Genomic DNA, 12,224 nt, shown 5'->3' with positions numbered 1-12,224 from the left:
GCTGCCCACGACCACCCCTGCTACCCACGACCACCCCTCTGCACTACGACCACCCCTGTTACCACGACCACCCCTGCTGTTACCCACGACCACCCCTGCTGTTACCCTACGACCACCCCTGCTGTTACCCACGACCACTTCCCTGCTGTTACCCACGACCACTTCTGTTGTTACCCACGACCCCCCTGCTGTTACCCATTTATCCACGACCACTTCTGTTACCCACGACCACCCTGCTGTGCCATACTCCACGACCACCCCTGCTGTTACCCACGACCACCCCTGTTGTTACCCACGACCACCCTGCTGTTACTCCACGACCACCACCCTGTGGTTATTGCCCATGTGTGTGTGTGTGTGTGTTTGTGTGTGTGTGTGTGTTGTGTGTGTGTGTGTTTTGAGTGTGTGTGTGTGTGTGTGTGTGTACAACACAAGGTCGGGCCACATTCACTAGCTGGTATCTCCTGAAATAAAAATAATTTAATTTTCTTTTGAAACAAACAAACAAACAAACAAACAGTCACAAAAAGATTACAAACAAAGGCAAATCAGTAATAATAATTATAATAATTATATTAACTTGAGGAAGATTTTAAAAAAATAATATTAATATTGACAATCTAAATAGTCTTAATAAACTCCCTTTAAAGCTTTATTTATGCTGTTAATATTTTTTTTAATATTTGATATTAATTTTCATATTAATTCCCGTATGACTGTTGTTGTTTTATTGTTAATTCATTCAATTCAATTTCAATTGTTTATTCCTTGATAGAGGAAGCGGGATCCTAGTGCTGTCACTAGGTACCCCTGTACAATGACACCAGAAGCATCTGGCAAGTGTGACAAGTATATACAGTATAAATATTATAAAGGGGCTTACTAAAGCCTAAGGAAGGAAGGATATTCCTTTAACACATAATCAATATTATTTACAAAATATCTGGCCAGTATTGGGAGGATCATCGTGTCTCCGTCAGGGGGTCGTGGAGTGGTGGTCCAGCAGGCGTCACGGAAGCGTTGTGTGTGGGGACATCTTAGGAGGTAGTGGATAAGGGTGCGGCTGTCGGGTCTTCTGCATAATGCACAAGAGCGTTGCTCAGGGGATGCGGGGATACCAATCTCCCAAGCAAAGTCATACCCAATGATGATACGGGCAGCAATCACGTCCCCTTTCCGCGACCCTTTCCCGTAGACGTACGAGAGGTCAGGAAGTTTACGGAGGACATCGTACCAGGGGGATGGCTGCTTCCCGAGCTTCTCTCTGTTAATTCATTATTGTTGTTTGTTGTTGAGGTCACTGCATAGTATGAGGAGTAGTTATATTACTTGGAGCCATCCCAGGTGAGAGAGAGAGATGACCTTCCATTTACCAGTGAATGTAAACCATCTCTCATGTCCCTGTGGCTATACGTATAGCTGGACATTATTGTTGTGTTTTAGGCCTGTGTTCCCTCGAATTAGTACTGTTGTTATTATTATTATCATCATATGTTATTATTATTATCATCATATGTTATTATTATTATTATTATTATTATTATTATCATTATTATTATTTTTTTTTTTTATTAACTCTCCTGCGTTGTTGTTGTTGACAGACGCGCCATGAACGGGGATGAGGACGCCGGCTACCAGGTGGAGCTGTTTGTTTACGACCTGAGCCGCGGCCTGGCCAAGACCATGTCCCCAGCCTTCCTAGGTGAGTACCACACTCCCTTAGGAGGGGGGGGGATAAGCTGCGGGTGTCTAATCTTCGGGTGATCTTATTTGACAGCTCTGTATTTCACAGTTGCTTTACGTGGCGACAGATGTGAGGGCGACAGTGAGTGGTGCTCTCGTCCAAGAGTCTCAAGGTGGCTCAACCATTTATAGCAGACGATACAAGGTGATGTGACATAAGCGAGTCTCAATAATATGTTAGGCTCGTGTCCTCACTCTTGGCGTAAACATATTAGTGCCTTAGCCTCCCGGAGATGTTGAGAGGCCAACATTACTGTTCTGGGTAAACCGGGATCCGTACAAACGCCCCCCCCCCCTCCTCCCTTTTGACAAAAAAACCTCAGTTATTCAGTACAAAGTAGGTTAGGTTAGGCTTGTGTTAGGTTAGGTTCATACAAAGAATTATTTGTTACAAAACTGGTGAGGTCATCCTAAAACTATATCTTGCGCTTCTCAGACCTCACTTGGATTACGCAGTTCAGTTCTGGTCACCGTACTACAGAATGGATATAGAATCCTTGGAAAGAATTCAGAGGAGAATGAATGACAAGACTAATCCCGGGCATTAGGAACCTTGAGTATAGAGACAGGTTAAAGCATCTTAATTTGCACTCCCTCGAGAGACGTAGAGCAAGGGGCGACATGATAGAGGTGTATAAATGGAAGTCAGGGCTAAACAAAGGTGATATAACAAAGGTACTCAAACTATCCAACCAGAAGCGAACTCGTAACAATGGTTTTAAATTAGACAAATTTAGATCTAGGCGCGAGATAGGTAAACACTGGTTTGGAAATAGAGTAGTGGACGAGTGGAACAAGTTACCAAACATCATCATTAACTCTAACACGCTGGATAGCTTCAAACACAGGTTGGGTGGATATATGAGCGATAGGGGTTGGGTGTAAACGGGACTGTCCAGTATGGGCCAATAGTTACTGTTTCCTCCAGTCTTATGTTCTTATGTTCACACACACACACCACACACACACACACACCACACCACACACACACACACACACACACACACACACACACACACACCCCACACACACACACACACACACACACACACACACACACACACACACCCAGTAGAATGAGAAATTAGAAATTGTGTTAAAATAGTTGGGTTGTGTGAGGCACTACCAGGTGTGTGTATGACGACCCAGGGGAGGGACGGTGGCGGGAGGAGGACGGTGGGTGGGAGGAGGACGGTGGTGGGGAGGAGGGCGGTGGGGGAGGAGGGCGGTGGTGGGGGAGGAGGACGATGGGGGAGGAGGACGGAGGTGGGGAGGAGGACGGGTGGGAGGAGGGCGGTGGTGGGGGAGAGAAGGTGGTGGGGAGGAGGATGGCAGGGGAGGAGGACGGTGGGGAGGGGAGGGCGGTGGTGGGGAGGAGGGCGGTGGTGGGGAGGAGGACGGTGGGGGGAGGAGGACGGTGGTGGGGAGGAGGGAGTGGTGGGGAGGAGGACGGCGGGGAGGAGGACGATGGTGGGGAGGAGGACGTGGTGGGGAGGAGGGGGGTGGCGGGGAGGAGGACGGTGGTGGGGAGGAGGACGGTGGCGGGGAGGAGGACGGTGGTGGGGGAGGAGGGCGGTGGTGGGGAGGAGGGGGGGGTGGCGGGAGGAGGGCGGTGGTGGGGAGGAGGACGGTGGGGGGAGGAGGACGGTGGTGGGGAGGAGGGCGGTGGTGGGGAGGAGGGCGGTGGTGGGGAGGAGGACGGTGGCGGGGAGGAGGGACGGTGGTGGGGAGGAGGACGGTGGTGGGGAGGAGGGGGGTGGCGGGGAGGAGGACGGTGGTGGGGGAGGAGGACGGTGGTGGGGGAGGAGGACGGTGGTGGGGAGGAGGGGGTGGTGGGGAGGAGGGCGGTGGTGGGGAGGAGGCGGTGGTGGGGAGGAGGTGGTGGGGAGGAGGGGGGAGGGGGAGGGAGGGGACGGTGGGGAGGAGGGCGGTGGTGGGGAGGAGGGTGGTGGGGAGGGAGGACGGTGGTGGGAGGAGGTGTGGTGGGGGGGGAGGACGGTGGTGGGAGGAGGGGGTGGTGGGGAGGAGGAGGGTGGGGAGGAGGATGGGGTGGGAGGGGAGGACGGTGGTGGGGAGGAGGGCGGTGGTGGGGGAGGAGGGGGGGGTGGTGGGGAGGAGGGTGGTGGGGGGAGGAGGACGGTGGTGGGGAGGAGGGGGGGGTGGTGGGAGGAGGGTGGTGGGTGGGGGAGGAGGATGGGTGGGGAGGAGGATGGTGGGGGAGGAGGGTGGGGGAGGAGGGCGGTGTGGGGAGGAGGGCGTGGGGAGAGGACGGTGGGGGAGGAGGATGGTGGGTGGGGGAGGGAGGACGGTGGTGGGAGGAGGGGGTGGCGGGGGAGGAGGACGGTGGTGGGAGGGGAGGATGGGTGGGGAGGAGGACGGTGGTGGGGGAGGGCGGTGGCGGGGAGGAGGACGGTGGTGGGGAGGAGGGCGGTGGGAGGAGGGCGGTGGTGGGGGAGGGAGGGCGGTGGTGGGGGAGGAGGGCGGTGGTGGGGGGGGAGGGGAGGGGTGGTGGGGAGGAGGGCGGTGGTGGGGGAGGAGGGGTGGGGAGGAGGGGGGGGGAGGTGGTGGGGGAGGAGGGTGGGGAGGAGGAGGGAGGAGGGTGGGGAGGGAGAGGGGGTGGGGGAGGAGGATGGGTGGGGGGGAGGAGGACGGTGGGGAGGAGGAGGGTGGGGGGAGGAGGGCGGTGGTGGGGAGGAGGGCGGTGGCAGGAGGAGGGTGGTGGCGAGGAGGAGGGTGGGGAGGGAGGGGCGGTGGTGGGAGGGGAGGAGTGGGGGGAGGGGAGGTGGTGGGAGGAGGGCGGTGGTGGGAGGAGGATGGTGGGGAGGGAGGACGGTGGGGGGAGGAGGACGGTGGGTGGGAGGAGGATGGCAGGGGAGGAGGACGGTGGTGGGAGGAGGAGCCGTGGGGGAGGAGGGCGGTGGTGGGGGGAGGGCGGTGGTGGAGGAGGATGTGGGGAGGAGGACGGTGGCGGGGAGGAGGAGTGGGGAGGAGGACGGTGGCGGGGAGGAGGACGGTGGTGGGGAGGAGGGTGGTGGGGAGGGAGGGCGTGGTGGTGAGGAGGAGGGGCGGTGGCGGGGAGGAGGATGGGGGAGGAGGCGGTGGCGGGGAGGGAGGACGGTGGTGGGGAGGAGGGCGGTGGTGAGAGGGGAGGGTGGTGGCGGGGAGGAGGGGATGATGGTGGGAGAGGGGTGGTGGGAGGAGGGTGGTGGGGAGGGAGGACGGTGGTGGGGGAGGGAGGATGGGTGGTGGGGAGGATGAGGTGGGGAGGAGGACGGTGGTGGGGAGGAGGACGATGGAGGGGGAGGAGAGGATGGTGGGGAGGAGGGGCGGTGGTGGGAGGGAGGATGGTGGGAGGAGGGGGTGGGGGGGAGGAGGATGGGGGGAGGGAGGAGGTGGTGGGGGAGGAGGGGGTGGTGGGGAGGGTGGGGGAGGAGGGGGTGGGTGGGGAGGAGGGGTGGAGGGGAGGAGGATGGTGGTGGGAGGAGGGGTTGGGGAGGAGGTGGTGGGAGGAGGACGGTGGTGGGGAGGAGGGGGGGTGGCGAGGAAGGAGGACTGTGGTGGGGGAGGAGGACTGTGGTGGGGGAGGAGGACGGTGTGGGGAGGAGGGTGGCGGGGAGGAGGACGGTGGTGGGGGAGGGGAGGACTGTGGTGGGGAGGAGGGGGGGTGGGGGAGGAGGGGGTGGCGGGGAGGAGGACGGTGGTGGGGAGGAGGGCGGTGGTGGGGAGGAGGGGGGGGTGGGAAGGAGGACTGTGGTGGGGAGGAGGGGTGGCGGGGAGGAGGACGGTGGTGGGGGAGGAGGGGTGGGGAGGAGGGCGGTGGGTGGGGAGAAGGGGTGTGGTGGGGGGAGGAGGGGGTGGGAGGGAGGAGGGGTGGTGGTGGGGAGGAGGATGGTGGGGAGGAGGGGTGGGTGGGGAGGAGGATGGTGGTGGGGGAGGAGGGCGGTGGGGGGAGGGAGGGGGGGGTGGGGGGGAGGAGGACGGTGGTGGGGAGGAGGGGGGGTGGTGGGGAGGAGGACGGTGGCGGGGGAGAGGACAGTGGGGAGGAGGGGGGGAGGAGGGGGTGGGAGGAGGGCGGTGGTTAATTACCATGTGTGACACTCTCTTTGTGGAGCCACCATAACCCTAGTCTCTTACGTCTTGCCAGAATGTTTCATTGTTCCGCCGTCCGGGGGTCACCATACTTTTTGGACTGGCTGCACAGTACAGTCACCCACGTACATCCTCTCCTCCTGAACCACCGACCCTGAAGCATTGATTGATTGATTGAAACAGTTTATTTAGCCAGAAAATACAGATACAGAGTCGATAATAATAACAATATTAACATGGCTGAGCCAGCTGAGAGCGAGTTCTCTTGTGAGCACCTGATATATACTGTACATCAAGGAAGTATTATGTAACATTTAGTATCAATGGTACACATAGCTTGGTGGTAATAACAACATCTTACCACGGTTATCACTTATTTATTTATTTATTTATTTATTTATATTTTTATTTATTTAATTTTTTTACATTTATATTATAAGTATATACAGTACATACTGTACAGTGAAATTGATAAACATAAATATGATAAGAGGAAGCAGTACAACACGGGTTGTATTAAGGCGGAACAAGAGGACAGAGCTGTCACGATTATGTCTGGGTGGCAAATATATCTTTTGCAATGGTAATTTCTTATCTATTTACATGATAATTTCCGATAAAACGGTTTTCATGGTACAATATAAGCAGGTACTATAAATATAGTAAATGTTACAAGAAATATTAATACTTCGACAATAGATATTTTTGAGATGATTTAAAGGAAGGGAGCGTAGTCTTTGCTCGGATGTCAGGGGGGTAAGTTGTTCCACACCTTCACACCGTGATATTTTATGGAGGTTCTGGGACTGAGAGGAGGGCATGAGGGGGGGTCTTAGTAGCTCTGGTGCCTGAAGTTACATCTCTCATTATTCCGGAACTGAAAATAATTGTTGTCAAGCAAGTGATTGACAGATTTGTAAACAAATAGGGCACAACAGTAGGTGTTAATATCCTCGAATTTAAAAAAATTTCAATTTAGCAAATTGTTCGTTTGTGTGATCTGCTTTTTTCAAGTAGGTCATTGTCTGTACAACTGTCTTTTGTGCAGTAACCAGGGATTGGGTTTTTGAAGAGCCAGAGGCCCCCCATAGTGTGTATCAAGTGTTGGTAAACAAGATCATGATAGATTTCTTTCATTGCTGTGAGAGTGAGTGACTGTCGAGTGTGATACATGATACCACACTGTTTATTGACTTTACTGTGAATGGCTTGTATGTGGTTTCTCCAGTTAAGTTTCTCATCTACAATAACTCCGAGGAATTTAGTATTTTGTTCGTGTTTGAGGACTGTACAAGGTACAGGGGGTCCAAGTCTAGGGGTAAGTTTTTCCTTCTGTGAAAGATCGTGTAGTGGGTTTTTTCGAGGTTTAAGGTCAGTTTATTACGTATTACCAGGATAAACATTAATTATGTGTATGAGTGTAGAGGAGTGCAGCGTCTGGCTAACACTTAAGTTATGGTTGGCGGGATATATTTAGCTGCGTGCTGGGGCGACCACCGCCTCTCTCAACACACATTCTGAATTATAAATAGATTCTACTTACGCCTTGGCACACATCTTATATATATATATATATATATATATATATATATATATATATATATATATATATATATATATATATAAATAACAAAAAACATGAAGGAATTATCAGTTCCTAGTTAAAATCTACGAAATTTGACTTAAGAAATCAACCAGGTTTTCTTTAAATGTTTGACAGAAAATGGTAACAAGTCAACAGTTTAGGGAGTGACTATAGAATTAAGTAATGGCTGCTGTTATTAATAAATGCCTTAGAGTAGAGATACACGTTACCACATTGGTGTTAATGGCTTGTTCCCACTAATAATATTACACTAAAGAAAAAAAAGAGTACATAGCATATCTATAGATATATTTACAGTGCGTCTGAATATTCACACGGATGCAAGCTATAATGATTGATTATTATAATGAGAGGAGGAGTTTTGACGTGAAATTGTTTACATCAAGTGTGTGTGTGTGTGTGTGTTTACGGATACAGATCACAGTAGCCTAAGTGATTGACGTGTAGTAGAGTGTGTTAGTCTGGCGTGACGCACCTCAGTCAACACATAAACACAGGATAATGGGCGGGGCGCGATCAAGTGACTCAAGATTCCTCCCTGTACTTATTTTTCTGAGTGTGTGATTGGTCAGATTACGTCACGTGATTATGTGTATCCCATGACGTCATTGTTCATATATGAATAAATGTCTGTATGCGTGGTGGAGACGGCGTCAGTCGTACTGAGCTGCTATTATGAAGGAAACATCACTTGTGCTCGTGATGTTGTTTGTAGCTTATTAACCTTTACGGGTCACCACCGATAGTCTGTCTTTCTTACACTAGTTGTATGAAAGAGTTGTTGTTGTGGTGTGGGGTGAGTTGTAATGTACAGAATAGATATGAATTATGTGGACATCCTGTGTAATGTATTGCACTGTGGGTGACCTAATTGAGGTGTATAAGCATCTCAAGGGGCACTACTCAGTCGAGTGTCCTTACTTGGAGCTGGCGGACGCTCGCCCCACAAGGGGTCACAGCTCAAGATTGAAGAAGCCGCAAGTCCAGAAAACTGTGAGGGCAAACTTTTTCGCAGTGAGAGTTGTGAACTCTTGGAACAATCTACCAGAAAGTGGGACGGCACCGAGTGTGAGCTCTTTCAAGACAAGACTTGACCAACACTGGAGCAGGTTCAGGTACATTCAGGAGCCAGTGCATGCCCAGTACTTGCTAACAGTGCGTGATAGAGACGTGACCGATCGCCCAAGCCGATCAGTGGTGAAAAGGATAAAAGTACAAGTATAGTGTACAGTAGTATAGTGTACAGTAGTGTAATGTACAGTAGTGTAGTGTACAGTAGTGTAGTGTATGTAGTGTAGTGTACAGTGGTGTAGTGTAAAGACAAGAGAACAAATGCCGGTATTCCTGCTGACACCAACTGTAGGAGCATCGAGGCTACCATTATCCATGAACAACTACGCTGGACTGGCCATGTTACCCGCATGGACGACAGTAGACTGCCAAAGCAGCTACTTTACAGTCACCTAATGAATAGTAAGTGTAACGCTGGCTGGCAACTGAAAGGGTATAAGGATAGTCTTAAGACAAACCTGAAAAAGAGCCAAATCGACCCCCTCACCTGGGAGACGATTACTCCACACCGTAACGCTTGGAGAGCGCCACAAAAGGTGTCAATACTTTCGAATTAGCCCGACTTCAAACCGAGGCAGACAAGCGTCAACGTCGGAAAGACGCTGTCACCGCCCCTCCCAAACTAGATGTAGTCCTCCACATGTGCAACATCTGTGATCGACCCTGCCGGTCCCTTATCAGTCACCTCAAAACTCACCAACTAAGGTGACATCCTTAATAAATCATACCATTGTATCATAGCTGGATGATCGTCATACTAGATCCCGAGTGACAGCAAAGTAGTAGTGTGAGTGAGCTTTACCACCCACGGCTTCTCTGTTTACATACACAGCAAGTTGGTGTGGAGAACAACCTCTGTCATCATTCGCTCACTCAGCAGTTACTGTCAACAATGGTCCCCTAACACTGAGTGTACCTGCCTGTCTCCACGTGCTGTGGCGGGGGGGGGTTAGTACACTGTGTCTGGTGTGTAGGCGGGAGGGGGTATCTCAGAGGTGTGTTATGGGTGGTGGTGGATGGTTGTGTGGTTGTGGGGGTGATAGCCGCTAACATACGCTGGAGGGCTATTATGGGTGGTGGTGATGGTTGTGGTTGGGGGTGATAGCCGCCAACATACGCTGGAGGGCTATTTGGGTGGTGGTGGATGGTTGTGTGGTTGTGGGGGTGATAGCCGCTAACATACGCTGGAGGGCTTATGGGTGGTGGTGGATGGTTGTGTGGTTGGGGGGTGATAGCCGCTAACATACACTGGAGGGCTATTATGGGTGGTGGTGGATGGTTGTGTGGTTGTGGGGTGATAGCCGCTAACACACTGGAGGGCTATTATGGGTGGTGGTGATGGTTGTGTGGTTGTGGGGGTGATAGCCGCTAACACACTGGAGGGCTATTATGGGTGGTGGTGGATGGTTGTGTGGTTGTGGGGGTGATAGCCGCTAACATACACTGGAGGGCTATTATGGGTGGTGGTGGATGGTTGTGTGGTTGTGGGGGTGATAGCCGCTAACATACACTGGAGGGTTATTATGGGTGGTGGTGGATGGTTGTGTGGTTGTGGGGGTGATAGCCGCTAACATACACTGGAGGGTTATTATGGGTGGTGGTGGATGGTTGTGTGGTTGTGGGGGTGATAGCCGCTAACATACACTGGAGGGCTATTATGGGTGGTGGTGGATGGTTGTGAGGTTGTGGGGGTGATAGCCGCTAACATACACTGGAGGGTTATTATGGGTGGTGGTGGTGGATGGTTGTGAGGTTGTGGGGGTGATAGCCGCTAACATACACTGGAGGGTTATTATGGGTGGTGGTGGATGGTTGTGTGGTTGTGGGGGTGATAGCCGCTAACATACACTGGAAGGTTATTATGGGCAATACTTGGTAAAGGAAGGCTCTATATAAAGGTGATTGTGGTTGGTGGATCTGTTTCACTGTCAGGATAAATATTAAACAATCCAACTCGACTACAACGAGGACTGCCACAAGATTCTTCGATCAAATTTTCTTCATTATTTAAGCAAATATAAGAACATTTGGACACTTCTTATGACCTTCAATAACAATGAATAGTTTATAATTATAATAATTGTACCTTTAGAGTGTTTAATATTTATCCTGACAGTAATACAGCCGAAACAGATTCACCAACCACAATCACCTTTACATAGAGCCTTCCTTTACCAAGTATTGCCAGGTAACATTGCGAGCATGAGATCAATGGTGGGGTTGGTGGCTCTCTGTACATTACAGGAAACAGATACTAACTTAACCTTAGCGATAATCCTGCCAGACGAAAAAATACTTTACTATTTCTACTGTATCTGTTAATAATTATTATGATATTTATTGTTATTTGGTTTATTTAATTCAATATTTTCTGTGCACATAAGTTTGTTTCATTTGGTTCTTAATAAAATGTTCGTCTGTATGAGTGTTTACACATCACGTCTGGTAAGTGTGTCAGCCAATCACAAGCCGCCGACCCACTGATAAATATTGTACCTATTGTCTCTGTGTATGACACCATGGGGCCAGGCAAGGAGAAGTGTATGTAATAATAATAATTATAATAATAATAATAATAATAATAATAAACGGTTTTTTAATTGATTTGAAGCCGGTGGCTGAAAATATACAGACTTACATTTGATTTAGACATAATGATATGCGTTGAATACATTTACAGGGCTGTATGTACAGTATGTATGTATGTATGTATGTATGTATGTGTGTGTGTACGTACAGTATGTATATATGTGTATGTATTTTTGTATGTATGTATGTATGTATGTATGTATGTATGTACAGTATGTATGTATGTATTTACTGTATGTATGTATGTATGTATGTACTGTATGTGTGTATGTACAGTATGTATGTATGTACGCATGTATGTTTGTTTGTATGTATGTACGTACAGTATGTATGTATGTATATATGTATGTACAGTATGTATGTATACTGTATATGTATGTATGTACAGTATGTATGTATGTACAGTATGTATGTATGTACTGTATGTATGTATGTATGTATGTATGTACAGTATGTGTGTATGTATGTATCATTGTCCTCATTCTGATAACCATTGTCGTTATCATTATCATCATCAATATCACCACCACCACTACTACCACCTCCACCACCACCACCCCCACCCACCACCCCACCACCACCACACACCACCCCACCATTCCACCACCCCCCCACCACTACCACTCTGACTCCACCCCACCACCACCACCTCCCCCCTCCCACCACCACACCGCCCCCACACCACCCACCACCCCACCACCAACCACACCACTACCACTACCACCTCCACCCCCACCACCACCACCACCACCACCACCACCACCACCACCTTCACCACCCCCACCACCACTACCACCTCCACCCCCACCACCCCCACCATCAACAATACAGTAACAGGTATATGTGACCATTACAGGGAAGCAGATTGAAGGTATCTGGCACACTGGCGTCGTGGCCTACGGGAGGGAGTACTTCTTCGGCTCTGGCGGTATAGAGTCTTGCCGACCGGTGAGTACCACTTATATTAACTCTATATTTACACTTAAGTTAACTGTCTGGATACACTTAAACTATCTATCTATCAATGCACTTAAGTTGAGTATCACGCACAAGACCCCGCACACCTGTTGTTATTGACCGTGTGAACAGAAACAGTTACCGTTAATTTACTGAAGCTGAGTGTGTG

At 50.5% G+C, this 12,224-nt stretch overlaps 1 protein-coding gene across 3 annotated transcripts in view; it reads left to right on the top strand.

Moving 5' to 3' along the window:
* The window catches only part of LOC121864475, a 68,543-nt gene that overhangs the window by 20,891 nt on the left and 35,428 nt on the right, over window positions 1-12,224 (top strand). For all 3 annotated transcript variants that reach the window (XM_042363502.1, XM_042363504.1, XM_042363503.1), the window contains 2 exons: window positions 1,602-1,702; window positions 11,955-12,046. In XM_042363502.1, coding sequence (XP_042219436.1) covers window positions 1,602-1,702; window positions 11,955-12,046 — 193 coding nt within the window. The remainder of the gene's footprint in view (window positions 1-1,601; window positions 1,703-11,954; window positions 12,047-12,224) is intronic.

Source organism: Homarus americanus, unplaced genomic scaffold, assembly GCF_018991925.1.
Source record: "Homarus americanus isolate GMGI-L3 unplaced genomic scaffold, GMGI_Hamer_2.0 scaffold25860, whole genome shotgun sequence".
Taxonomy (NCBI): Eukaryota; Metazoa; Arthropoda; class Malacostraca; order Decapoda; family Nephropidae; genus Homarus; species Homarus americanus.
The sequence above is the reverse complement of the archived record's forward strand: the minus strand, read 5'-3'. Positions and strand labels throughout refer to the sequence as shown.